General features: G+C 37.9%; 2 protein-coding genes across 3 annotated transcripts in view; both read left to right on the forward strand.

Moving 5' to 3' along the window:
* Positions 1-23689, forward strand: LOC139936088 (lysosomal alpha-glucosidase-like). The gene is made up of 25 exons (XM_071930805.1): positions 1-152; positions 801-1333; positions 2324-2578; positions 3648-3778; positions 4298-4446; positions 5549-5720; positions 7153-7249; positions 7632-7744; positions 7925-8050; positions 10021-10152; positions 10693-10806; positions 11747-11863; positions 12733-12817; positions 13234-13351; positions 14408-14541; positions 15183-15217; positions 15790-15906; positions 17031-17179; positions 17781-17865; positions 19222-19278; positions 19925-20055; positions 20759-20847; positions 21705-21754; positions 22225-22377; positions 23085-23689. Exons 1-25 carry the CDS (start codon positions 1-3, stop codon positions 23145-23147), a joined length of 3357 nt encoding a protein of 1118 aa, XP_071786906.1. The 3' UTR covers positions 23148-23689.
* Positions 23690-25085: 1396 nt separating this feature from the next.
* The window catches only part of LOC139935669 (E3 ubiquitin-protein ligase MYCBP2-like), a 104035-nt gene continuing 101232 nt past the window's right edge, over positions 25086-27888 (forward strand). For both annotated transcript variants that reach the window (XM_071930178.1, XM_071930179.1), the window contains exon 1: positions 25086-25370. In XM_071930178.1, coding sequence (XP_071786279.1) covers positions 25261-25370 — 110 coding nt within the window. In that variant the 5' untranslated portion in view covers positions 25086-25260. The remainder of the gene's footprint in view (positions 25371-27888) is intronic.

Here is a 27888-nt window from a genome sequence, read left to right on the forward strand (position 1 = left end):
ATGTGGAGTATGACACCTGTGTACCTGTTGGTCTTGGCTCTGGGCATCTGCTCTGCCTATGAGCCATGGCTCTGCCCCACAGAGTTGCTGGAGAGCGAGAGGGTCGACTGCTTTGAGGAGCCGGGATCAAGTGAAGCTGGATGTATACAAAAGTAATGGTATTGGGTAAAGGGTTTTCAAAGAGGGTGGGGGGGGGTGAGGGTGAACAAAATATTCATAAACTATTACTTTATGTGCATAGGTCAACATAAAAAGTACACAATGGTATTGGTACTGTGAGTTAACTTAATAGAAAAGTAATGGTATTGGGTAAAGGGAGCCATGGCTTTGCCCCACAGATAATAATAATAAATTCATATTTTGGGGTGTTCTCAATTCATGTTAATTTTTAAATTTCAAAAGGAGCTTGTCTGACATTTTTTTCACCCCTTTCCCGTCAGGTTCTTTGGTTTTGATATAGTGTACCACTCCAATAAAAGGGACAACTGACTTTTGGTTGTAGCCAAACTGCAGCTCTTACCATCTGTCCAAGTGACGCTTGTCAATTCCGAACAAGGGTCCTTGCTACTAAATTACAGCAGATCTACGTGTAGTGAGAACTTATTGGGTGGGGCTAAACTTGCTGGAGGGGCAGATTTGTGAAGATGCTTTCTCTCTTCATTTTTTTTCTTTTCTGGAATCATTCTAGGCACCATGTAAACTTTTCCTCCACAATTACTTCTTTGAGATCTAATTGAGAATAGTGCCAACATTTTTGGACTCACTTGTGATAATCTCATTTCATTCATTAACACATAAAGGGGGTGCACATGGTGCCGGGCAAATGATGGCAACGCCCCATGGTGTTTCTACAACACCAAGCCGGGCTACAACGGGGTGTGTCCCTCCAGCATACCTCCATCCAAGCGAGCAGATTGCAGTAAGGGTACCAATAGTGAGTGCGTTAACGCTGGTTGTGTGTGGTGTCCCGAATCCGGAGGACCATGGTGTTTCCACGATGACAATGTCGTCAACCCACCCCTGTCGACTACTCCATCACCCTGGACCGATAACTCCACCAGGGCAGATTCACCCCTTACCGTATCCCCCGGTTGCCCTTCCACACTCCTCCCATCAGAGCGTATTGATTGCTATCCGGAGCAGGGTGCCAGTGAAGCAGGGTGCTTGGCTCGTGGGTGCTACTGGTGTGAGGAAGCTCATGGAGTACCTTGGTGTAGCTACCCAACACTTGACCCAGTGTACCCCACTACTGATCCAGTTGGTGGTGATGATGGTGATGATGGTGGATGTTGGTCTGATATTCCAGAGCAGAGCCGGCGAGACTGCTACCCTGGTAAGTAGAATGCCCTTGATTGCAGTTGCTCCCCTGCAGTATCACAAAAGTGTAAATAGTATTGCCTGCATAATTTGTAACTGTGGAAACAAATAAACCTTGAAACCTTGAAACTTACAGCTTTGGTGCAAAAACATGGATGAGATTTCAGATGTTTCTTTTAAAAAAAAAGACAGGGTATACCACAATACCACACTTCAAACAATATAGCTTTGTGATTTTCATTGTGCACCCTCTCAGCCAGTACAGGATAGAGTCTCACAAAACAAACTTTCACTGACAAGTTACAACTAAAATCAGATGCAATACTTTTGTCTTTGCATGCCTTCTCATTGTTCTATAAATGCCCCTTTGTAGTCTGTCTCAGTCACTAAAATATCTACTTTTACACCCTATTCCCACCTTTGATATTGTCTTGTTTGTCTTTTTGGTTTATAACTTACAACAAGTGGTTAAACCATCTCCTCGATTCCCTCTTTCTTTTCTTCCCACTTGACATGCAAATATTACTCACCAGCAGGTACTTGTTTGTTGTGCTATCCTAGTCCACAAATACAGGCATTTTCGTGTTTCCTCTTCGAATAGATGTGTACTATTACTAAGAGTTTCCCCAAGAATTTTGCAAGAAAACTGTTATCACATGAACAAGACTTTTTAAACTTCAAACAGATTCTAGTATCGCATTCGATTGTCAAACTTGCACATTGAAAGCCTGCTAAGGAACTAAACAATAATTGTGGGCGTGGTGCCTTAAATGATGGACAGTTCAACTTGTGTCAGGTGCTCTAAACACGGTCAGGTGCTCTAAACACGGTCAGGTGCTTGCTCTAAATACGGTCAGGTGCTCAAAACAGGCACCGAGAAGAATGACATCTTGTAAAACAAAACTTGCGTTATTCATGACAATAATTAGTGTCCACATTTCTTCTGTACCTTTGTTCTGGTCGTGATGAAACACTGTTCTCTGTCATTTCCCCCATCAACCAAAAGGTGGAGGTGCTTCCAAGGATAACTGTGAAGCACGCGGCTGTTTCTGGTGCGCATCCACCACACCCGGCACCCCATGGTGTTTCTTCAACATCACCGGGGAATCGCCTGATCCAGCCCTGGATGTTTACCGTGTCGACTGCGCTCCTGACGGCCGCTACGACGAGTGCTTGGCTAGGGGATGCGAACTGGCAGGGACCGACGTCATGGGTGCACCGTTGTGTTTCTTCCCCGTTGATCTCGGATACACAATGAGTGGTAAGCAAAAGTACAATTTTCGAAGATACCAAGTGGGTTTGGTTAGATGTTGGCTCGGCTTGGGTCGAAATGTCAGGCCACTTACTACTTCTAGAAACTATAAGGCTCCCTATAGTTTCTAGAAGTAGCCAATTACTATCCCTAAATCACGCGGAACTCATTTCCGTATGAGTCTGTGATTAGGGATATCCATTACAATTGGTTGCAATACAATAGTTTTGAGTTAACAATATCAGCATGGTACTTCGGGTAATTAGGAAAGAGCTACATTTTTGACAGAAAACAAGTGGTATAGGGGCAATGGTGAAGTTTCAAGTCCAAATTATATTTCAGTGGAGTACCCCAAGGAAGTGTTCTTGGACCGATCCTTTTTTAACTATATATCAATGAGATCAAAGTGTTAATTCCAAGTGCGCTTAGTTGTATTATTTTCAGTACAACATTTATTTCCAATTCCTCAATCAATATTTAGGAAGTATTCCTGATGATATTATTATTTACACTACTGGGAGCATATGATAGATGTTTTCTAATAAATGTAATCATCTTGCCATTAATCCTGATAAAACTAAAATAATGCTTTTGAAATCTAGTCATATTAATAATGTGCACCCTCCAGTCCAGCATTTCAGCATCAGCATTCCAGCACTCTCCTGGGGTGGACCGATCAGAATATATTGTTTCAAAATTTTGAGACCACAAATGTTTTTCTTACAACGAAAACTTCTCCCAAAAGAGATTTTATACATGGTTGTTATCTTAAAGGGAAGCTACACATTTGGTAATTGTCAAAGACCAGTCTTCTCACTAGGTAAATCCCAACATAAGCAAAAAATAAAAAGCCTGTGAAAATTTGAGCTAAATTGGTCATCTAAGGTGCGAGAAAATGATGAGAGAAAAAACACCCTTGTTGGACGAATTTCACAATGTTTTATAGTTCCAACAGCTCTCCGATGCTCGTTACCAAGTAAGTTTTTAAGTTAATATTTGTTTTGAGTAATTACCAAACGTGTACCCTCCCTTTAAAGAATGATTGAACAAAACATGACATATTATAATCCCCTTATAGGTTTCTCTGAAACGCCGACTGGATACATCATCTCTCTCAAGAAGGAGCATGATTTCACATTATTTGGAGACGACATGAAACAACTTGTCCTCTTTGTGGAGTTCCAAACAGATGATCGCCTCCACTTGAAAGTGAGTTTGTAAACCACCCCAACCCTTCCCCCTCTTGCCTTCCCAATAAAAAGTTCAATTCAAAGAGAATATGGAAATAAAAGCAGCTGAATGACTTTAGAAAATTTATTTTGAAACAGTTTTGGTGGGTTGTTGAGTGAGGCATCTGGGATGCAGTTCCATATAACTTTACATCTTTGTCCAAGTTTTGGGGTTTGTCAATCTCCGTTTGATTTGTTTACCTCTTGAGCTTTTCTCCACCTTGGAGAATTTGAAAGTTAGTTTAGTGATGGCAGGGATTCTGAAGGCTTCTTAAAGGAATTCCATATTAAGTTAACTTCCCTATTCTTTTTTAAAATTTATTTAATTATTTGTATTTTTATTTTTTGAGGGGGGGGGGGTTTCCACCTGTCACATTTCCCTTGAAGGTCTATGAAAACAATGAAAATTACTTCAATGTACCATACAACAATAAATGACGGACTATTCAAAACTCATATTTCTCACTCATATTTGTGTTCATTTTTTTAAAACTGTAAGTTCATAGATGCTATGCAGTCTCGCTTTGAGGTTCCACTCGACATACCTGCTCCTACTGTGAAGGCATCAAGTCCAAAATACGACGTGGTTTTCTCCAATTACCCGATCTTCAACATGCAGGTTATCCGAAATGCAACTGGTACTGTAGTGTAAGTTTGTTTTCACTAGTTTAATAATAGTTTGCTCAAATTTTGCTGACTGTAATAGCAAGACACAGATTAGGCAAAAGACTGTTAATGGTGATGTCAAGTGCTTACTATTTTATTTTTGGTGTGGTTAAGTAAGAAAGGAGAGTTGATGCCCTGGCTGCTGCTTTCCAGGTTGTGTCATTAACTTGGGTGTGATCCCTGGCTACACAGCAGTGAAAGAAAGCATGGCTTCTGACTTGCACCCCGATTACCTGAACAAAGATATTGGGATACCTCAAAACAGTTGGTTGAGTTGATTCAGTTGGTTCAGTTGGTGGAGCGATGCCACATAAATCCGAAGGTCTCAGGTTCAGATCCCGCTCTAGTAAATTTGTCTTTGTTTAACCAAAAATATTTGAAGTGTCTGCTCAAATTTAATGGCTTGATCATTCTTTTTATTGATTGGCTAGCTGTTTGTTGTGTAGTCAAGTCACATGGTTTAGGTCGGCTGGTTGTCAGGTTGGTTGCAGATTGGCTTTGGTTATCTTGACTAATATTTAGGGTCAATTTGACTCTGCATCTCTCAGAGACTAGGGTCAAATTTCATAAATCTGTTAAGCAGAAAATTAAGCAAATTTCTTAGCTAAGCAAAGATGACTTTTTTTGTGCTAAACAAGTTTTTGCTGCTTACTGGCTTTATGAAATGGGACCTTGATCTCTCAGACCCAGATCCTGGCTGACTAGTTGACTAATTTGTTCTCGGACCTACTGCTTGGTTTATGGATTGCATATCAGTTTGCCAGATGTAAGGATTGCGGACTAGCTTGTGGATAAATGGAATCTGGCTTACAATAAAGTGCTGCCTTAATAATTTTGGACGGTTGACTGTCAACTGGTGTGCTTGTTGTTCTGGCTGTGATAAAGCACACACCAAAGTTCCATTTTTAACCAATATGTAATCATATTTGTTAAGACACTGCTCTAGAATGCAAAGGTCGTGGGTTCGAAACCCCACGCAAGTAATGCCCCTGTTTTGGGTACTGAGTATACAGTGCTAACACACATCAGTGTATATGGGTAAAACCAAAATTACTAATATGTAATCAATGTTATTTTCCCATAGGATTGACACTTCACTCGGTGGCTTTGTTTACTCGGATCAGTATCTGCAGTTTGCTACCAAGCTTCCAGAGAACAGTGAGCTGTATGGGTTTGGAGAGCATGAGCATCACTCCTTGCGACATGAGATGAACTGGCAAACCATGGGCATGTACTCTCGTGACCAACCTCCAACGGTAATACTCATAATATCTTTAATCGTAAAGGACCAAAATCCTTCATTATCCTCATTGCCAAAGTGCATGATTGAGAAGGATTTGAGCTTTTAGGGATCTGCAGCACAGAAGGATTTAGAAAGATTTGGGTTACAATGAGTTTTTGTTATGGAAGGATTTAGAAGGACTTGGGCTACCTGTTTTAGAAGGAGGATTTAGAAGGTTTTAGGTCTGATGCAGCTTGGCCAAAATAGGATTCTGAAGGTCTTGAGCAAAACAAAAGAAGAAAAACACAATCATACACCAAGGGCCTCATCAGAACACCTAAAGACAATCACAACGTTGAATCCCTAACTTTTGTCGCAAAAGGATTTAGAAGGATTTGGGCTAATAGGTTATTTTTACAATAAGGAGAAGGATATAGAAGGATTTGGTTAGTATGTTTACCAAGGGTCTAGTCTGTACAGAAAACCTATATCTCAATGTTTTTGGTTTAAATTTCCGATCAGCCAATGACTTCAGCTTGCTCAAAGCATTTCCAGTGTGCTGCAGTATAGACTGATCACCTGGCTTTGTATTGATAATGTCATGTTTTCTGGCTACAACATTACCAATCAGTAAAAAGCTTGATCTCATAATTAGTGTCATGGAAATTAATAAAAATGTAATGAGTTAAAATTGAAATTCAGTTCACTGTAGGCCCACTTTTCTCAGGAGAACAATCATAGCCAGAAGCTATCTTTCAAAACAAAAAATACAGAACTTTTACATTTCTGGTAATGAAACCAATGATGCCTCATGAGTGAACTTAATCACTGTAGCTCCCAAGCCTGAGAAAACCTGTAAGCAAGAGTGCTTGCTAAGCAAGAGTGCTTGCTAAGCAAGAATGCTTGCAATGAGAACCAGAAACACTGGGGTTATCCCCTACTATTCCATGATAAGTGTTCTGGGTTCTTTTTATAACCTACAGCTTAATGTCCCATCCGAAGGACAAGAAGAATTACATGGTTAAGTAACTTGCCCAAGGACACAATTGCAAGGGTGGGACTTGAACCCAGACTCTTCTGATTGGAAACACAGCAGAGCTGATGAGTCTGGTTCTCTATCTGCTTTATTACACAATAAGAGGAAAGTGCCAAAATATAGCTCATCTGTACACAGCTTATACTTTTGATAACATTATTATAAACCCAGATAACAGGTAATCCTCTTGGAAAGTAACCGGATTTACTTTCTGCTCAGGATTGTTTGGGGTGATATGAGAGATGGTGTTGCTTGAAACGCTAATTTAATTAATAGGGAACTAGTGTGCACAACTTTTGTGATGTGGGCAAAACCACTGCTTCGTCCCTTTAATTCATGTTTTACTTCAAATAAGTTGAACAACAAATTGAGAACAACACAGGAAGCTATGGGACAAATTTGACAAGACAGATATTTTGGTTTTTTTAAGGCCAATGGGAACCTTTATGGAGTACATCCCTTCTACATGGTGATTGAAGAGGATTTCAACACACATGGTGTACTCATTCTCAACAGCAATGCACAAGGTATGGTGCAGAAACGTACAACTCAAAAATAAGAAAGTTTGGTAATCACTATTAAAATTAACTTAAAGAAGCCTACAATAGCTTTGGATAGTATAAAAGCACTTTGAGAAACATTTCACTTTGATTGAACGTGGTTATGGAGAAATAAATTATTTCTCCCCCCCCCCCAAAAAAAAGTGGGCTTATTTATCGCAAATTCAATGCAAAACTATCCCTGTGATGTCAAAATTCATATCACATTCGAATTCCCAGGAAGTATAAACCGGGCGGCAGCTGCCGTCACAGCTGCCAATTCGAACAGGGCCTTTACTTTTTACTTTACTTTTTAAATAAGACGATTTACCATCCAATTTTTCCCAATGTTTTTGTTGCCACTAATTAGATGTGACATTGTCGCCTGCACCATATCTGGCATATCGTACTATTGGAGGCGTGTTAGATTTCTATGTTTTCATGGGTCCAACCCCAGAAAATGTTGTGCAACAATATACAGAGGTGAGTTTAACTTGATCAAATTGAAAAAAACAAACCCATCTTTACATGATAATTTGTTTAGACTTATAGGCCGGCTACATATTCAACAGTGTATTATTTCCTGTATACTATTGCATAATTTTAGTACATTGAAGTTTGATCGGCCTACATTAGCCCCTTCAATATCAATTTGTTTTGCAGACCATCGGACGAACATTTCTGCCACCTTATTGGTCACTTGGTTTCCAGCTGTGTCGCTATGGTTACAACAGCTTAGATACGGTCAAACAAACAGTGTCCAGGATGCAGTCTTACAACATACCTCATGTGAGTATCAGAAAAAAGTTGATTGTGAAACGTTATTATCTGGCCTGGGGTGGATTTCACAAAGAGTAAAGACTAGTCTTATCTTGAGTTAGGACGAGTCACTCGTAAGGACTTTTATATATCTCCTACCTAAGTTCTTTGTGAAATCGACCCCAAGTCTCGGCAACGGTTATGGTAATGACTGTGAACTGCTCACTGAATAGTCCCATTCTTCACTATAAATGCTTTCAGTAGTCCGTTCTGTATCATTTGGAACCATGAAATCACCGGAATTTTTTTTACCCCAAATCTGAAAATTTTACCATGCTGGAATGGCAGATTTGTTTCCATTACGAACTAAAGATGCAAACCCATGAAATTCTCTTTAAATCTAAAAGTTGTGGTTGTATACCCAGTCTCCACTGATACAGTGTCTTCAGTAGTCCATTCTGTATCATTTGGAACCATAAAATCACCGGAAAATGTTTGACCTCAAATCTAAAAATTTGACCATATCGGTATGGTTGATTTTTTTCATTTCTGACCAAAAAAACAAACTCACAAAACTCTCAATAAATCTAAAGCTTTTGATTGTATACCCAGTCTCTACTGATTAAACGCATACAGTAGTCCGTTCAGTATCATTTGGAACCATAAAATCACTGGAAACTGTTTGACCGAAAATCTGAATATTTGACCATACCTGCATGGCAAATTTGTTTCCATTTCGGACCAAAAATCCAAACTCACAATTTAGGGTAAAAAATGTCCGGATGATTTTATGGTTCCAAATAATACAGAACGGACAAATGAAGACATTTCATCAGTACAGACTGGGTAAACAACAATTTTTTAAAGATTTATTGAGAATTTTGTGAGTTTGGATAATAGTCCATAATGAAAAAAAATCTGCCAAAGCCTGTAAGCAGAAAAAACTTGCTTAGCACAGACTAGTATTGCTAAGCAGATTAAGTTTACCTGCCCGAATTACAATAAATTTGCATTGTTGAGGCTGGTGCCCGAATAAACTTTTGCTTAGCAAAGAAATTTGTCAAGAAGTATTTTCTGCTTTAAACAGCTTTATGAAATTGAGCCGATTTTATGACGGCGCGCCGTTTTGTGACGGCGCAATCTGTATTTCTTTTCGCGATTTTAAAATTTGCAAAGGATAGCTCTGGCACAAACATTTAACACTGCGCAATTTTTTTTGTTCAACCATGATTCTCACTACTTATGTAAAGTAAGTATCTAAAGCACGGGACATTCATGCTCAATTGGCTAACGGATGAACTTGAACTGTTCTCACAAACCACTAATTGTGTTGGCACTCTGACTCTAGTTCAAAAATTATGCGCAAATAAAGACAAGTTCAAACAGGTCTTTAAAAAGGTGGATGGTGTCTAAGCCGGAGCAACAGACAAAGCCTAAGCTGGAGCCAATACCTACGCCATGATTTTGAAAACTGCCTTTAATTGAGGCATAATTAAGGAAATAAAAGGGTTGCGACGAGTTTTGAAACTGCCGTTTAAAACCGACAGGGTCGTGGCAGTGCGATAAATCTACTCTTTTATTCCCACTCATAAATGCTTTTCTGGTTAAAAGGTGTAATAAACTAGGAAACTCGATAAAACTTATCTGTTTTCCGACGTACTTTCCGTGAGCTCTACACAGCCGTGTGTTGCATTTTTATGACTGAGACAGCTTTCGGATATGCATTCGTGCGCGTATTAGTAGTGCCGTAGTAGTATGCATCCTCGTATTCATGGGCCAAAACTACACGACGAGATCGATCACCACTGAGAACGAAGTTGTGGGTTAAATGTATCCGAAAAACAACCGGTTATAAACATCTCCAGCTGGTTATAATCAACCGTTTAAACAGCCCCTTCGTGAGGCGCCCTCCACCAATAGCGAAACTGTCTGAGGTATTTATGAATAAAATAATTATTTTTTTACAAATGTGATAAGAGTGTTCCTTGCTCTTTGCACAGGATGTCCAATACGGTGACATTGACTACATGGATGAACAGAGAGATTTCACGTACGACATCGTCAACTACAACGGCCTCCCTGAATATGTTCAAGAGCTGAAAGCTCAGGATTATCATTACATCATCATTCTGGTAAATGAATACAATATTTTCTTTCTCTGTAATGGAATAACTGTTTATGAATAGTACCTGAATTAAGAGGTCAAAGTAAAGTCCGGTTATGTATTTTTCCAATGTAGGATGTTAACATAGTGTTCCAAGTTCTAAACTACTTTTTCTGTTTCATGTTATTTCTGTTGGGAGTTTTACTTGCAAAATTTGATTAAAGCATAATTGAACAATATTAGCAGTGTCTGGGCACTTTGTGATGATTGTACAGAAATGAATGGTCTTTAAAGGGTTTAAAGATTTTCAATTGAAAAACACAAGATTGCTGGACTTGTCCTAGTGAGTTTGACAGGCCTGACACTAACGTAATTTGAGCCCATCCTCAGTTAAACTGATAAACTCTTGTAAATATATTTTTATATTAATACAATGTTATTTTTCTATGTGTTCGTAGTTGCTGGGCACCTCTGAAAAACAGTGTTTCAGTGAGAGGTTTCCCCAGGGTAAATAAGAAATAAATAAGTAAATAAATATTGCATTATTTTGTTACTTTTACTCAATCAGGATCCTTGCATAGGAAATGACCTTGCACCAGGGCAGTATCCAGCCTATGATTCCGGCAATGCCAAGAATGTGTGGATCACTGAGAGTGATTGCGTAACTCCTGCTGTTGGAAAGGTGATTAGACAAAGGTTTTAATGGTTCAATAGGAGACTTTCTGGGACGATAGGTGGCAGCAGACCTACCAGGTAAAGCCAATTATCTCAGAATTATGAGCATGTTCAGAACTACGTAAACAATGGAAATCTACCCGGTAAGTCTGCTGCCACCTAGTGTTGGAACGTCTCCCATTGGTTTAATGGTAAAATCACATTGCGGCAAAAAAAACTGAATTAAATGACATTTACAATTTTAAAACAAACAAAAAGTTTCATTATTAAAATTCAGTAAATCTGAGATAAAAAAATACAGAAATGCACACTTAAAAGACAAACAGTCTGGAAGAGTAGATAATGAAAAAGGGAAGAAAAAAAGAACAACAGTTACAATGATTACAAATGTATACTAGTTATGAAACTTGAGTAAATAGAATTAGCTGCTGCAAATTGCTTACTAACCAAGACGGTTTATGGTATGAATGCAAAAACAGGTTTATTGATTTTAACCTTCATAAATGACTCTGCTGGGGTCAAAATGTCAGGCCATTTGCTATTTTTTGCATTCACAATGCTTTTGCACATTTTACAAGTTAATTATGGCATGATGCATAGCCATTGTGAGTATTGCTTAAAAATACTCAAATTCACTATTGAACAAATTGGGAGAAAGTACAGTAGGGTTGAGATTAATTTGTCCATATCCTTTATTTAGAAATTAGTGCAATTTATATGCACTTCAGGTAATGTATTTCTCAGCAGCAGTATGAGTTTCCTGACCCAACAACTTAGTCCAATTATGCAGCTATTGAAAATTTGTGTTATCCCTCCGTAGTGTTAAAAATCTTTAAAACTTGAACACTTGGCAATGACTTTGAAACCAGTCCTCAAAATGTGTGCATTTTCCCAATTTGATTTATCAAGCCGATTGTAATTCATAATATATTTATTTTGTTGTTAAGGTATGGCCTCCAGAGAACTCAGTCTTCCCTGACTACACAAACCCGGCCACCGAAGAGTGGTGGATCGATGAATGCGTCAAGTTTCATGGAGTCATCGAATATGACGGGCTGTGGATCGTACGTAGTTTCTTAAGAATACATTTACTGAACCAAAAATGGACTCTGAACTAAAATGGATTGTAAAGAGATTTGTAAAAACATAGTTGGGCTTACCGAACTTAAAGACACTGGACGCTATTGGTAACTGTCAAAGATCAGTCTTCTCACTTGGTGTACCTAAAGATATGCATAAAATAACAAACCTGTGAAAGTTTGAACTAAATCGGTTGTTGACGTTGCGAGATAATAATGAAAGAAAAAACACCCTTGTCAAAAGAAGTTGTTTGCTTTTAGAAGCTTGATTTTGAGACTTCGAATTCTTAATCTTAGATCCGTATATCAAATTCGTGTAAATTTACTTCTTTCTCAAAAACTACAGTACTTCAGAGGGAGCGGTTTCTCACAATGTTTTATACTATCAAAAGCTCCCCATTACTCGTCACCAAGTAAGGTTTTATGCTAATAATTATTTTGAGATATTACCAATAGTGTCCACGGCCTTTAAATAGGATTGGAGATTTCTCTACAGAAGACTTCATCTTACTTCCAGTATGCAATTATTTCACAATAATATCAACATTTTAAGAGTACTGTAGAATTGGACCATTTCTGTTTGCAACTTCTTCTGGATATTACTTCTCTTCAAGACAATCAGAGCATACTGACCGGAACGTTGATTTGTCATCCACTGGTTCTTTTCAGAACCAACGCTACTCAAAAGAAATTTTACACTTGGTGTTACCACAAGCCTCACCTGATATTACTAATTCTAATTCTTGTACTCGGCCAAAACTATATACATTTACTGCTTGAGAACTCTAAACTTTCCTTTGTGGCTAATTGAAAACAATTTATTGTTTGTACTGATTTGTTTTGATTGATTTTAGGACATGAATGAACCAGCTAACTTTGGGACAGGTTCTGTGACTGGCTGTGCCATTAACAAATGGAACAATCCTCCGTACTTACCAAGTAAGAAAGCAGATAAAAATCTGTTCGGATCTTAGGGAAGTTTAAATTTTATTCATGTTGGTTTAATTAATGAGTATTTATTTAATTAAGAGAATTGACCCTTCGCATAATTTGAGATATTGCCAAAAATTCAGATTGAATATGTCCATGAAGGAAGAATAATTCCAAACAGAGGGATAAAACTTTTGTTTTTACACAACCACGTTACTTCAAGGTGAAATGTTGATCAAAATAATAAATATAGGCCTATTATTGAAAGCTGCTTTAGGCTTCTTACAAAAAGATGTTATTGCCATTAATTTTAAGAGTGATTACCAAACGTAAACCTTCCCTTTTATCTGGAGGTCACAGCTACTGAAACAATCCTCTTGCTCCTAATTTTTGTTCTTCTTTCGTTGTTATAATTTCTTCCCCAGAAATATTTGGTGACGTGCTAGCTGACAAGACCATGTGTCCTGACTCTTGCCAATACCTTGGCAATCATTATGATCTACACAGTCTGTTTGGATGGAGCCAGTCTATTCAATCACTACCGTAAGTATGGGGCTGTGGCTTTAGGCAGACCTCTGTGACTGCCTATTGTTCAACATTTACACTTTGGAAGCAAAAAAAACCTGACGATGTCGCTTTTTTTGTTACAATTTTGTTCACCACCATACATTTCCATATAAACAAATAGACTCAAACCACAGACCAGTGCATTAGTCTGCTGAGTGATTTATATTCATAAAACAATTTTTTTTTTAAATCTTTTTTAAAATCTGTCCGAGTCAATCAGGCTCATCGAGCTGGTGTTTCCTTGGTATTGACTGAGAATATTTCTGAGAATATTTCTATTACTTCTGGACAGGATGCCAGGTTAGTCCCTAGCTCTCCCCAGTATCCTTTTGTACCCCTGGGTGAAGAGAAGCAATTATGATCGAGTGACTTGCTCAAAAGGAGCACAAATAGTGCGACTGACCTGGCCAGGATTTGAACCCACTATTGTTTCAGCTTTTCATTCCATGCAGGTGCTCTTTATCAAATAGGATCATGAGAACAAAAAAAACACAAGCTTTGTTTAAAGCCATTGGACATCCTCCTCCATGATCCATCTTGAAAACATATGCAATGTTATCGACAGCTGTGTTGGATAACACATTCTTTTAATTTGACAAGTGATCCATTGGACCCTTTCGGTAAACAGTATTGTCCAAGGCCCACACTCGTGTATCACAACTTATATATAAAATAACAAACCTGTGAAAATTTAGGCTCAATCGATCATCGGAGTCGGGAGAAAATAACGGGAAAACCCACCCTTGTTTCCGCACGTTTCGCGGTGTCGTGACATGTGTTTAAAAAAATCCATAATTCGCGCTATCGAGAATTTATATTGTTTTAATGTTTTCTCAAAAAGTAAAGCATTTCATGGAACAATATTTCAAAGAAGTCTTTCACCATTACCTTCTGTAAACCCTGTAAATTATTTGTAAATCTGTGAACCTTTTTTTTTGTCTGTACCGAAAGTGTATAATGGCTTTAAACACAAATTATAAAAGACTATTAGTTTGACTCCAAACTGCTGCACATATCTTTTCAATCTCTCAGAGCGGCCCAGGCTGCAACAGGCAAACGTAGCATCGTCATCAGTCGCTCAACATTCCCAGGTAGTGGCAAGTATGCTGGTCATTGGTTGGGAGACAACTACAGTCAATGGAGCAATCTACACTACTCCATCATCGGTATGTTACCAATTTATACTTCTCATTGATGAAGGCTGCATAAAGAAACAAATGTTTAGTTTTTGCTGATTGAAATTGCAATCATGATACGCTGTGCGGTTAAAAGCACTTGACTTAAGCTGTGGTGTTTCTGCTCAATCGGCAGAGTGTGGGTCAAATCCTGAGCTCAATTTCGCAGAGCTGCTTATAAGCACAAAATATTGCTTAACATCTTTCTGCTAAGCAGAAATGAGCAGGATACCAGTCACAAATTGTTCTTTTAACATGGTAGTTTGGCTGGTAAACTTATTCTTGTAAGCAACCTTTTGTTGTACTTAGCAACAGGTTTTGACACTTGTGTCCTTATTAAGCAGTTAGACACTTAACCATCATTAGTTTGTCCTTTGGGTGGGACATAAAGCTGTAAGTCCCATGTACTAGGATGGTTGTTTACATAAATGAGTCCAGAACACTAAGATCGTGGCAGAGTAGGCAATTCTGATTCCAGTATAAAACAGACTCGTGTACAGTGGTTAAGCTCCATTATGAGGCACCCTTGGTTTCACTACCAGAAATTTAATATAATAATAACAAGATTGATATAATAAAGTATTCTTTTGCCAGGCTTTATCGTTTTCTTGTTTGCTCCCCTCTCTTCCAAGGTTCTCTTGAATTCAACATGTTTGGTATTCCATATGTAAGTATTTATTACCCATTTTTTACATTTCAATTTCTATGAAATTAGGCACAGTGCCCAATTTCATAAACTGTTAAGCAGAAAATACTGCCCAGCAAATTTCTTTGCTTAAAAAAATTGGGTGCTAAGCAAATTTCTTTGCTTACAAAAAGTAGGGTGGGCACCAATTGCATCAATGTAAGATTTATGTAATTTTGGTTGGTAACCTGTCAGGCAAGGTTTTTTTTTGTGCCCAGCAAAGTTTTATGCTTACAGGCTTTATAAAATTGTGCCATGGTCTGTGGCCCATCTGGAGGGAAATAATGACTGACCATGAACAGTGGTCAGAAGGCACTCCCAGGGATCTATAATAATCTCCTTAAAATGAGTTGGTAACGCATTTGCTCTCAAGTGGCAAAGGTAGTGGGTTCAAATCCCACCGGAGTAAAATTTTTTCAAAGAACCTGGGAAGAATTGAGTATACAGTGCTTACACACATCGGTGTATGAGTACAACCAAATAATAGTCTTCTTACCTGAATGAGTTATTGTGATTCTTCAAATTCAAATTAACCACCTTCGGATTTCCTGTAGATTGGTGCTGACATCTGCGGATTTAATGGTGACGTCAATGAGAATTTGTGCCAACGATGGATGCAGCTTGGTGCTTTCTACACGTTCTCTCGTAACCACAATGGCAAGGGATACAAGGTTGGTCTTGAAGTAAAGTTACATTCATAAATACCTCAGACAGTTTTGCTATTCCTATTGGTGGAGAGCGCGTCAAGTGGAGGTGTTTAAACGGTTGATAGTGACCATGCTGGAGCTGTTTATAACCGGTTGTTTTCGGATACGTTTAGATTGTATACCACGCGCTATTCTTAGTGCAAGACGTTTCTCGTTACAGGCGATGCGGGCGCTGTTGGTGAGTTGGCCGCGCTATGTGTGAAAGGAAAATGAGAACCGTCTTGCACCAAGACTACGCGCACGAATGCATATCCGAAAATTGTCACAGTCATAAAAATAAAACACACGTAAAGCAGAGCTCATGAACGTCGGAAAACGGATAAGTTTTACAGAGTTTCATACTTTATTCTGCCTTTGAACCAAAACGGCATTTATGAATGGGAATAAAAGAGTAGTGACTCGTTCTTAAATTTCCGTTTAAAACCTTGCAGGGTCGTGGGGTGTGTGATTTTGCCTGGCCCACGACCCTGCCAGTTTTAAACGGCAGTTTAAGAACTCGTCGCTACTCTTTTATTCCCTTATTTATACTGTGACCTAACCACCATCTTGGAACAGTGACATAACTTTGCTAGTTCTTAGGTGACTAGAGTAACAGTAGAGTTGAACTAGAGTGGGACTTGAACCTGCGACCTCTGGGTTAACTCCTTGTGGTTCACCAATTTGACTAATGTTGGGGGTTCTCCCTATTTTGTCAAAATTTTGTTTGGGGTGCCAGTCACAATTGCTGTCAACTTGGCACTTTCATGTAGCCAGGGATCACATCCAGGTTTATGATACAACCTGGTAAGAACAGGATGCAATTTGTCAATCAGATTCAAAATGCTATTAATTTTTTGTGGTTTAGCAACTGGAAAAAAAAACCTGAACAAACCAAAAAATCAGCGAAATTACCTCTGTATGCAATTTTTTTCTGGTTCATATTATTGCCACTGTGTTCATGCTTTTCAATGGGGAATACCTTACAAAAAAAATCAGGACAATTATGTGGATGGTAATTCATTACTACAGAAGAAAAAAAAATTGCCCCCTGTCTCTATACCCAAACATTTTTATTCTCTTAACTTTGATTGTTCATTTTGCCTTCAAAGGAGCAAGATCCTGCTGCCTTTGGGGATGAGGTTGCCCGTGTGAGCCGAGAGATTCTGGAGGTTCGATACACGCTTCTACCATTCCTGTACACACTGTTTTATGAGGCTCACACACTGGGATCAACTGTGATGCGCCCCCTTGTGCACGAGTAAGTAATTCAACTTTTTTAATTTTAAAGTATACGTTTAGTTCTTGGATCTGTTTGATTGTTTCAGTCCTACATAAATGCATGAAAACTATCCTTTTTAATGTTTTAATGTAGATGTAAATTTACCATGAGAAAATTTAATTTCATAAGGTGGGTCGAATATGCCCCTGCAGGAAGAATGGTCTGTAATAGGAACACACAATCTGAGAAATGTTACTGACCGTAGTGCTTCTCAGAATTAAATTTTGGGGCATAAACTTTTTACATAACCACATTACTTTGAGGTGAAATGTTTGAGAAACATTTCACCTCGAAAGCTGCCGTACTTCTAACCTTTTTATTGTCATTAATTTTAAAAGTGATTACAAAATGTTCATCTTCCCTTCAGGCATAATGCAATCTTTTAAATTATTAGGTCTGTTTCACCTAAAAAAGCATTCACGTTTAATATTCCTTAGAAGGGAATTGTTTCTTAAGAGCTGCAGTGATTTCTTATCAAGTAAGATTTTTTTGTAATTGGTTGAGTAATAACAACCTTAAGCCGTCTCTTGAGAAGGGGGTAATGATTTAATATGATGTATTTGTTTGTAATTGACCGAAGGTTCGTTAGTGACAAAGAAACGCATGTGATTGACAGACAGTTCCTTTGGGGCCCCGCCCTTCTTATCACACCTGTCCTTGATGAGGTGAGTTCATCAATATAATGTTATTAATAAAAATAATAATAGTTTATAATAATCATGATAATATTGAAATGTTATATAGCCCTGTATCTACTGACAAGGGACTGGAAGCCCTAATATACATTTTCTTAAGAAAAGTTATTGAGGTTATAAATTCTAAGACCCAATTATGTAGCACCCTACGAGGGTTTACAAGGTGCTATTCATTTGTATAGCGCAAATTCCAATATAATTTGTTCGAATGCGCTGAACAATAAAATTTTTTAATTTCTTTTTTAAATACACTATAAAAATATACCCATTTGTGCTATTACACACAATAAAATGAATAAAGGTAGCAGCAATAAAATTACTTTAAAAAGGAACAATGAACAAGAATGAAGCTGTAAGGGGTTGGAGGTAAAAGAATTAAGGTTTTATTCCTTGTGGTTTTACAAATGAATTGGTTTTGAAAAGAAAGCAGTTAAGATCGTCAGAGAAAAGGCGAAGAATATATTGGTTTTTTTTTAACCGTTTGATTGATTTAATCCTATATAAACATAGATGCATGTAATAAAACTAGCATGTTAATGTTTAATATTAAAAGGTGGTCACGTTTTTGAGATATCGCCAAAAAACCCGAATCCAGAGCAAAATAAATGTCCATGCAGGAAAAACAATCCCTATTAGGAGTACACACCCTGAGCATGGTTCTCATATTCAAATGTTGGGCCATAAAAAAGGTTCACAAAACCATGTTACTTTGAAGTGAAATGTTCCTTTAAAAAAAGCTCTATACTATCAAAAGCTGCTATTAAAGGCACTGGACACTATTGGTAACTACTCAAAATAATTATTAGGATAAAACCTTACTTGGTAACGAGGAATGGGGAGCTGTTGATAGTATAATGGAATCTTGATTGCGACCACTACATGATGATGATGATAGTATTAAACATTCTGAGAAACGGCTTCCTATGAAGTAACGTTGTTTTCGAGAAAGAAGTAATTGTCCACTGATTTTATTTCGAGACCTCACAATTAGATTTTGAGGTCCCGAAATCAAGCCTCTTAAAGCACACAACTTTGTGTGACAAGGGTGTTTTTTCTTCCATTATTATCTCGCAATTTCGACGATCAATTGAGCTCAAATTTTCACAAGTTTATTGTTTCATGCATATGTTGAGATACACTGGTCTTTGACAATAACCAAAGGTGTCAAGTGTCTTTAAAGTGGTATATATATTTTTTAAGTGATTAACAAGCATATTCCTTCCTTTTTAAGAGGGCGAATCGAAATTGACTGTTGTGATGCACAAATGTTTGAATAGATAAACAGACAAATCTACATTAATCTTTGACCTTCTTTGTGTTTTCCAGGGTTATGTCTCAGTCGATGGATACTTTCCCGATTGCCGTTGGTACGACTACTACACGGTAAGAAGAACTCTGGGTTAAGGTTGAGTCACACTGCAGCGATAACAAAAACGACAATGATAATGACGCAAAGAGAACGCATTTTATTGGTTGAGTTGCTCCTCGCAGAATACACTCACGCTTACTCAACTAATCGAGAGCATGCAATTTTAACAATCTCATTTTCGTTCTTGTTATATAGGCCAGTGTGACTGGGCCTTAAGAACTATGGTGTAGCCATAAAAAAACATCACTATAGTTGTCTTTAAACACTTTATACTCATTGTGGGCACAATTTCATAGATATCTTTCTTTGTAATGCCATTGTTCGTATTGTCTGTCTTGTCCCTGTTTCATGATTCACTGTTTGTTTTTTTGTCTATATATAGGCTGTTTCCCACAAGCTAAATACTTTAACAGCCCCATCCCCATACTCCCACTCCTCTCTTGTAGGTCTATTTAGTTCATTCCTAGTTATTTATTTATTATTTGCTTCAACACCAGATCTATTTTGTATACTTATTTTAAGCGCTTTTGACTTTGTTGCCTTTCTATGTACTGATATTCATATTGACTTATTTTCCAATAAGAGTATAGGGAATAATTGTTTTGAATTGAATTAATTTGAAATAATTGGCCATAATACCACTTATCTCTGAACTTACAGGGCAAAGAGATGGCATATGCATCACGTGGTACGTACGTCACTCTGTCTGCTCCTATGGATTATATGCCTCTTCACGTTAGGGGCGGGCATATCTTACCCACCCAGGAACCAGCCGTTAACACAGTGCAAAGGTAAAATGACGAACGACACCAATTGGGGTGACATGGTCATTCTACAAATTTACATTTAAAGCACAATTACAAGATGATTCATATAAAGTGAGGCAACAATGGCAATATATATTTGACAATGACATTTATAAATAGGACAGTTGAAACTGAACTTACCCTTAAACTTACCGTGAACCACAATTAGCTCAATTAAAGGCACTGGACACTTTTGGTAATTGTCAAAGACTTGTATTCTCAGTTGTTGTATCCCAACATATTTTGTGCATAAAATAACAAATCTGTGAGAATTTTGAACTCAATTAGCCATCAAAGTTGCAAGAGAATAATGAAAGATGCCTAAAAAGGATTCAGGCCTGAAGTCTTCTAATATTATTTGAGTGAAAATTGTACCTCTCTTTAAAAACTCTGTTACTTCAGAGGGAGCCATTTCTCAAAATTTTTCATACCATCAACAGCTCTCCATTGCTCGTTGAGTAGTTACTAAGTAATTTTTTTGCTAACAATTATTTTGAGTAATTACCAATAGTGTTCAGTGCATTTGACCCAGCTGAAGCTAAAGGGAAACAATTTGTTTAAAGAAAAACCTTGAAGATGGTGTTTGAATTTTGTTTTACAGTTTTGCTGGTGCCCATTTCTCTTGTGTCAAACGATGCTGTGCTTATTAAAAAACTATTTTTGTATAAACTTTAAATCTTTTTTTTAGCCGAACCAACCCAATGGGTCTGATTGTAGCTCTTGATGATAACAATGAAGCGAGTGGCAAGTTGTTTTGGGATGATGGAGATTCAATAGGTGAGACAAATTGATCTATTTTTACAATATAATTTTTTATTATTAATTTAAGACGGAGCTCTCAGGTGAAATTCAGTGTTGTCAGTCATGATATTTTCTCTATAACTTTAGTATGTTTTTAAAATTTGTTTGCCCTCGGAAAAATTGTGATTAAATTGCCTGAAATGTATATTAGAACCTACACCAATTTATTTAACTAAAAGTAGGAATATTATTTAAAATCATTCCTAATTATTTCCAAAGGACCCAATATCATGCCTGTATCGTAATCCACTCTTTTTACAATAGAGTTCTCTTCAAAGTAGGGAAACCAATATTACAAGTGTCTAACCTTGCATTAATATGGTGTAAAATACCTTTGTGTTTAAAGACACTGGACACTATTGGACACTAAGACCAGATGCTTGATTTTGAGACCTCAAATTCTAAATCTGAGGTCTCAAAATCAAATTCGTGGAAAATTACTTCTTTCTGGAAAACTATGTTACTTCAGAGGGAGCTGTTTCTCACAATGTTTTATACTATCAACATCTCCCCATTACTCGTTACCAAGTAAGGTTTTATGCTAACAATTATTTTGAGTAATTACCAATAGTGTCCAATGGCTTTAAAACCCTTCAAGTAAATTCAACAATGTTTGAACTCCACATTGAACATATTATTATGTTCAATACACTTTTTTTACAGATAATTATTAATGTTTTAAAATTTTACTCCTGAATTTTGATGATATTTAATCGAAACTGCAATGAATTTGACCTTTTGACTGGCACATACCCTCTTTTTTGAGAGTATACCATTTGTTTTTGTCGCCCCATGACGTCATGTTTAAATTAAGCCTCTTTTATTTTTTTCAGATACCCACATCAAAGGCGAATACTTCCTCATGGAATTCAATGTGACTAAGGTGAATCTTGCTAACATTCTGACCCCTCCCACAGCCAATCAAACTTGTTGGCTTACTTGAGCCAGTTACTAGTGAAACCTCCCTGTATTTGTACGATCACTGGGGTTACTCCTGCGCTTGGAAGTTCTAGATAATGATCATTATTTCTTTCGTACATCATTTATGACCATGAGGACCGTTATCAACTGTGATATTTTTTAAAACACAACTTAAAAGGCGTTGCATGTACCTTTGAATCTTTTACTTGTGGTGTTATAGTCTTAACGACTCTTATTATTTTGTTTTATTGTATGAATTTGTGTCGGTTATTGTACACTATATTTTTGTCAGTATTCTAGCTGTATTTTTGCTTATCTATTTTTAGCTTAATGTTAATCTGAAAAACTGTCTGTACAGCGTTTTGATATTTTTAATGTATAACTATTTATTTTAGAATGAATTATTATTGTAAAAAATGAACTTATTTTCAGGGTCTGCTGACTAGTGCCATAACGAGAGACGCTTACAGTGGAGCAAGCAGTTTGTCGTGGGGGACTCTTCGCATTTTGGGGGTATCCTCTGCATCTGGTGTCACCGTGAACGGAGTTAACCATCTCGGTTTCATCTTTAATTCCAGCACTAAGGTGAAGAACAAATTTGAGTTTTGTCTAATAAATGGAAACCTTGTTATGTCAACAAAAGAGCCAAGAAAGGCTATTGGAAACGTAACCTTGGCAATAAATAGCATCTGGTTGGGTTCTAGTAACTTCCGATCAGAGGTTATAGAACATTCAGAAAAAAAAAAGATAAAAACTATTTTAATTTGTATAGGATTAGAACAGTCAAGCGCTAAAAAAATGACGGAGGTAATATTTTGCCTTTTAGCCAATACTCAGATGGACACTGTAAATAATCAGAGCAGTCATGCTAACACTCTTCATTTCTATTTTATGGAGAAGGATGCCATGTCAGATTTTTGGCCGGTTTGACCCAAACATTTTGATGGGTATTTTGGTGGGGGTCAAGAAAGTTACAAGCTTTCATTTGAGCCATTGCTCGAAAAAGTCCGCCAATTATTAGTAGCAGTGAAATAAAGTGCTCAAAATTAGTTTGTGTCGGGATCCCGACAATATATCATGTGACCATTTCTTATGTGTTTTATAAGAAACGTTTTAAATTTTTGTCAAGGTTCCTGTGTGATGACCATTAAAAGTAAAACTTTTTTTTGTTAGAGCGGGTGGTACTCTTTCAAATACCATTCACTAAAAAAAATCTATTTTAATGTTTGGGGCCAAAAATCTGACATAGCATCTTTAAATCTTGGTTTACATTTCTTATAAAACCAATACAGGAATTGCGGATCGAGAACGTTGGACAGGGAGTGACGTCACCGCTCACCATCACCTGGACCTAATCTTTGGATAAACTCCCCCCAAAACGGACGGAAGCAAACCTAAAAGGAACCTTGATAATGATGTCACTTACAATGATTGACACTCATTCATGAGGACGTACTATTTTTAAAAATGTGATTTATGATTTTTGCCTTAATAACAAATGTATTATAATCTTTTGTTTTCTTAATAACAAATGTATTATAATCTTTTGTTTTCTGAGTGTTTTCAAATTTATATGAGAAAGATTCTTAATTCACAATACCATGTTGCATTCACTTCACTGTATGGAATGTTAGGCTAGATTTTTGGAAAAAAAAAATGTATACGTTTGTGAAACAATTGTAGAGTCATAAAGAATATTACTATTGTTATAGTATCAGTTTAACCAAGTACTTGCACCAATGTGTGATTTAAGCACTGCATACTCAGTGCTTTCCAAGTGCTGTGAAAAAAAGACAAGTACTTCACAGTGTACTCAGGTGGTACAAACCTATAAATTAGACATCAATGCTTGGATGAACATTAACAACAATAAAAGATAATTACTAAAAATAAATGTTGTTTTTGTCTCAAATTCTTGTCATAATGATTGCGGCCCGTTGTGGCCAAACGGTTATAGCAGCACCAGACTCAAGCTCTGGTTGTGGGTTCGAGTCCCAGTCGTGACACTTGGGTCCTTGAGCAAAATACTTGACGGTAATTGCCCTGTTGTTAATATGGGACACTAGGAAGTTGCATGACAGAGTCCAAATTGTCACCAGACGAGGCTCGGGTGAGGTGCCCGAAACATGTGATCATGGAAATTCGCGATTACGAGAGGGTTCTGATATTAAATATTGTTCACATAAGTTCCCCAAGTTAACTTATAAGAGCACAAGCGTGTTATCTCAATACTATTGATCTGTTTTGTTCGCCAATTAGGCCTCTAAATGGCCTAAGATTGCACCACAGAGTGCATCTAGAATGCAAATGTTTCCAGGACCCACGGCGTAAAGGCACATCGCATGCTCACTTTTTGACAGATTTGCCCCCTCAAATTTGTGTAATAGATCCACACCTGAAGATGCTGTTTACCCATAAGGTTCTACTGCTGCTCACATTTTAAAGGCTTTATTTTCTGTTTAATTCATTATGCCTCTTATTGGCCTAAAATGCAAAATTGTCCTGGGTCATTAAGCGGGCCTCACGCCATAAAAGGCTTTGTGTTTCCACACTTGAACCATCTTTATTTCCCCCACCCCCCTAAAATTTATTGTCTGGGTGACTGGATCCACCCTTGACGATGCTGGTGATGATTGGGCATATCAATTACAGCTTTGTATCCATATTATTTCTGCTTATTTAAAAAATATACAATAACCAATAGCCCCAAAAATGTGCATCATAGCTTGAAATATGCCTTAAATTCCAACATGAGAGGGGATTTCGCCAGAGAGCATCAACAGCCTCAAATTTTCCAGGGGGCCCTAAAGCGGGCCCCAGACCCCACGCCGTAAATTTTATGACTAACGATGTCCCCCCCCCCATCTTTCAAGGATTGACACCCATGCATTAATATTGAGCGGAGTGCCATCTAGAATCCAAAAGGGCTTGTAGGGTATTGCTGTCCCTATGTAGGTGCTAACTAACTGACTAAATGGAATTTATTTATATTTTCCAAACTCTTGAAGAAAGCAAAAGAAGCAATTAAATAAAATAAAATATTTGCTTCTTCAATATATATTACAAGGTGGAGAGAGAGGTACGTTAATTTCAGTTTTGCTCTGTAAAGATGTAGTCAAGTTCAGTGCGTTGGGTAACCCCTCCCCCTACCGGGCGCTGCCACACCCCGGCCCTGCACAGGAGGGAAATTCCCTCCCTGACGTTTTTGAGCCCCGTCTTTTAAATCGCCCGCCCTCTTTCGTTTCATTAACATTTTACCCACAATGCCCTAAATGCGATCCAACATGGCGACAGTGAGTCGAGGAAAAAATACTGCGATAACTCGGAATATTATATCTTAGATTGCATTTGTTGTGAAAACCATTTCTTTTGGAAAACGAAAACGTCAAGAAGATACAGGTCTGAAGGTTGAAACCTGAGCCTCTTCTCCTCCAAAAGGGTGATATTTTGGCAGGAAAGAGGTCAGTCATGGCTGTTGTTTTGGAACAGGGAGGCCGAGTTCAGGAGTTCTTGCATGGGCGTGATTCTGCTGGTTTGATCTTTCATCAGTTGTTCGCACAGCCCGAAGACCAGGAAAAGTAAGATTTTTAGAGGAATATTTTAAGATGTTGTTTATCGAATGGAAATACATTTTTATACTGAACATGTTTAGAATATGTTCCACGAGTCTTTATAATCAGCATGACCACCGCACCAGCAGCATCATCATCAGTTCAGTTCAGAGGGAAAATTCCTGATGCATTGACCAGTTCCCAGTTCCTGATCATTGACCTGTTGACCAATTCTGGATCACTTAAACTTTGCAATAACCACCATAAAATAACAAGGATAACTTTCCCTTTTTCACTCATTTTTACAAAAGGGGATATCTCATTGAGGTAAATTAGATACTATATTATTTCATATCGAATGGAAAAGTGGTGGCGCCATACGGAAACTTTTCCAATAATAAAATTAAGTCTTACGTCACCATTTTCTGTTGATGCAAGGGAAGTATATTTCCTCCAAATACACCAAATAATATTGAGCATGATTCAGATGCCAATGCAATCATCGACATCGACAAATGAAGTGTGGGAATTTTTCTTGATTTTTTCTGCGAAAATTATCATTATTTTCCCAAAAGAAATGTTGGTTGAAAAACGCTGTTTATTTGTTAGTTATAGTGTTATAGTATAACTTCTCACCTTTCTAAATTGAACGCGAAGGCGAATAACATTTAATTTATTTATGTAAAATGTTAAGAATGTGTACAAAGTACTTCTCATAAAAAAAAACTCTTTATGAAGGCAGTGGACACTATTGGTAATTACTCAAAATAATTATTAGCATAAAACCTTTCTTGGTGGCGAGTAATGGGGAGAGGTTGATGGTATAAAACTACTTATAGAAACTATAAGGCTCCCCTGTGAGCCTTATAGGGGTCTAATATTTTGGGCCTCCTTAAAGCTATACGTTTTTCAAATCAGCATTGATAGGTGAAAGTTTTACGACTGTTAGCCAGCAATAACTGAAGTTTCTTTTGTACTACACTACCAAAACTTTCCCCACATACTCAACATGTACATTCATAATGCTTGCATTTCCTTTTGTTGAGGAAAATTAAAAAAACATTGTCAAAAAATGCAATTTTCTGCTCGGTACTCACTGTTGTTTTTCTGCCGCATCGCATGTTTTTTGACTTCTCATATGCAGCCTACTACATGTAGATCGACGAACGAGCCGCGGCCGAGTCGGACTAAACCATTCTGTTACAAACCCGTGCGGCAGTGCGTGGGTGCTTTATGCGTGAACGGCGGGTATTATTGTAAACAAACAGCGCACGCACTGCCACACAGGTTTGTAACACCCCTTTCACAGAATGGTTTAGTCCGACTCGGCCGTGGCTCGGCAGTTCGTCGATCTACATGTAGTAGGTTGGTGCCTGATTTGTAAAGCGTTGAGCATATTGAGAAGTAAAAAAAACGTGCGATGCGGCAGAAAAACAACAGTGAGCATCGAGCAGAAAATTGCATTTTTTGACGATGTTTTTTAATTTCACTGAACAAAAAGGAAATGCAAGCATTATGAATGTACATGTTGAGTATGTGGGGAAAGTTTTGGTAGTGTAGTACAAAAGAAACTTCAGTTATTGCTGGCTAACGGTCGTAAAACTTTCACCTATCAACGCTGATTTGAAAAACGTATAGCGTTAAGGAGGCCCAAAATATTAGTAAAACATTGTGCGAAACAGCTCCCTCTGAAGTGCCATAGTTTTCGAGAAAGAAGTAATTTTCCACGAATTTGATTTCGAGACCTCAGATTTAGAACTTGAGGTCTCGAAATCAACCATCTAAACGCATACAACTTCGTGTGACACAAGGTTCTTTTTTTTTTTATTATTATCTCGCAAGTTCGATGACTGATTGAGCTCAAATTTTCACAGGTTTGTTATTTTATGCATATTTTGAGATACACCAACTGTGAAGGCTAGTCTTTGACAGTTACCAATAGTGTCCACTGCCTTTAATGAGCAGTCGAATAGTTTTTTTATGAGATAAAATTTTTGAAATCGTTTGTTGGGAGGCATCGTACCCTTACCCAGTTCCGGATCACTTGATAATGCCGGGGAGTCAAACGGTGGCACTCACTTAGGTAAAATCATACGTCTTTTATAGAAAGTTTTGTTATGTGATGTAGTTGACACTGGAAGCGTGCATTTAAATTCAAAGAATGTAAAACTGTTATCCAACACAGCTGTCGATAACATTGCATTCAACGGTTCAGACAACTCGACGGTTGAGACAGCTTGACCGTTCGGCCGTAGCTCGACAGTTCAGACAACTTGACTTTGAGCCAACTCGACCGATGGCCAAGACAAGTCGATGGTTGAACAGTCGACCTCCGTTACTGACATGTTTACACAAATTTCCTGAATATCCTAACCCTAACCCTAACCCTAACGCCCCTTCACCTCTTCACGGCCCTGTGCGCGCCCCGTGCTGAGGCCCCCGTGATGGCCATCCGTCGTTTTGTCTTGGTCCTAAGTCGAGTTGTCTGACAGTTGAAAAAACAGCCGTAGAGTTGTCCGAACGGTCGAGCTGTCTCAACCGTCGA

This window comes from Asterias amurensis, chromosome 4 (genome assembly GCF_032118995.1).
Source record: "Asterias amurensis chromosome 4, ASM3211899v1".
Classification (NCBI taxonomy): domain Eukaryota; kingdom Metazoa; phylum Echinodermata; class Asteroidea; order Forcipulatida; family Asteriidae; genus Asterias; species Asterias amurensis.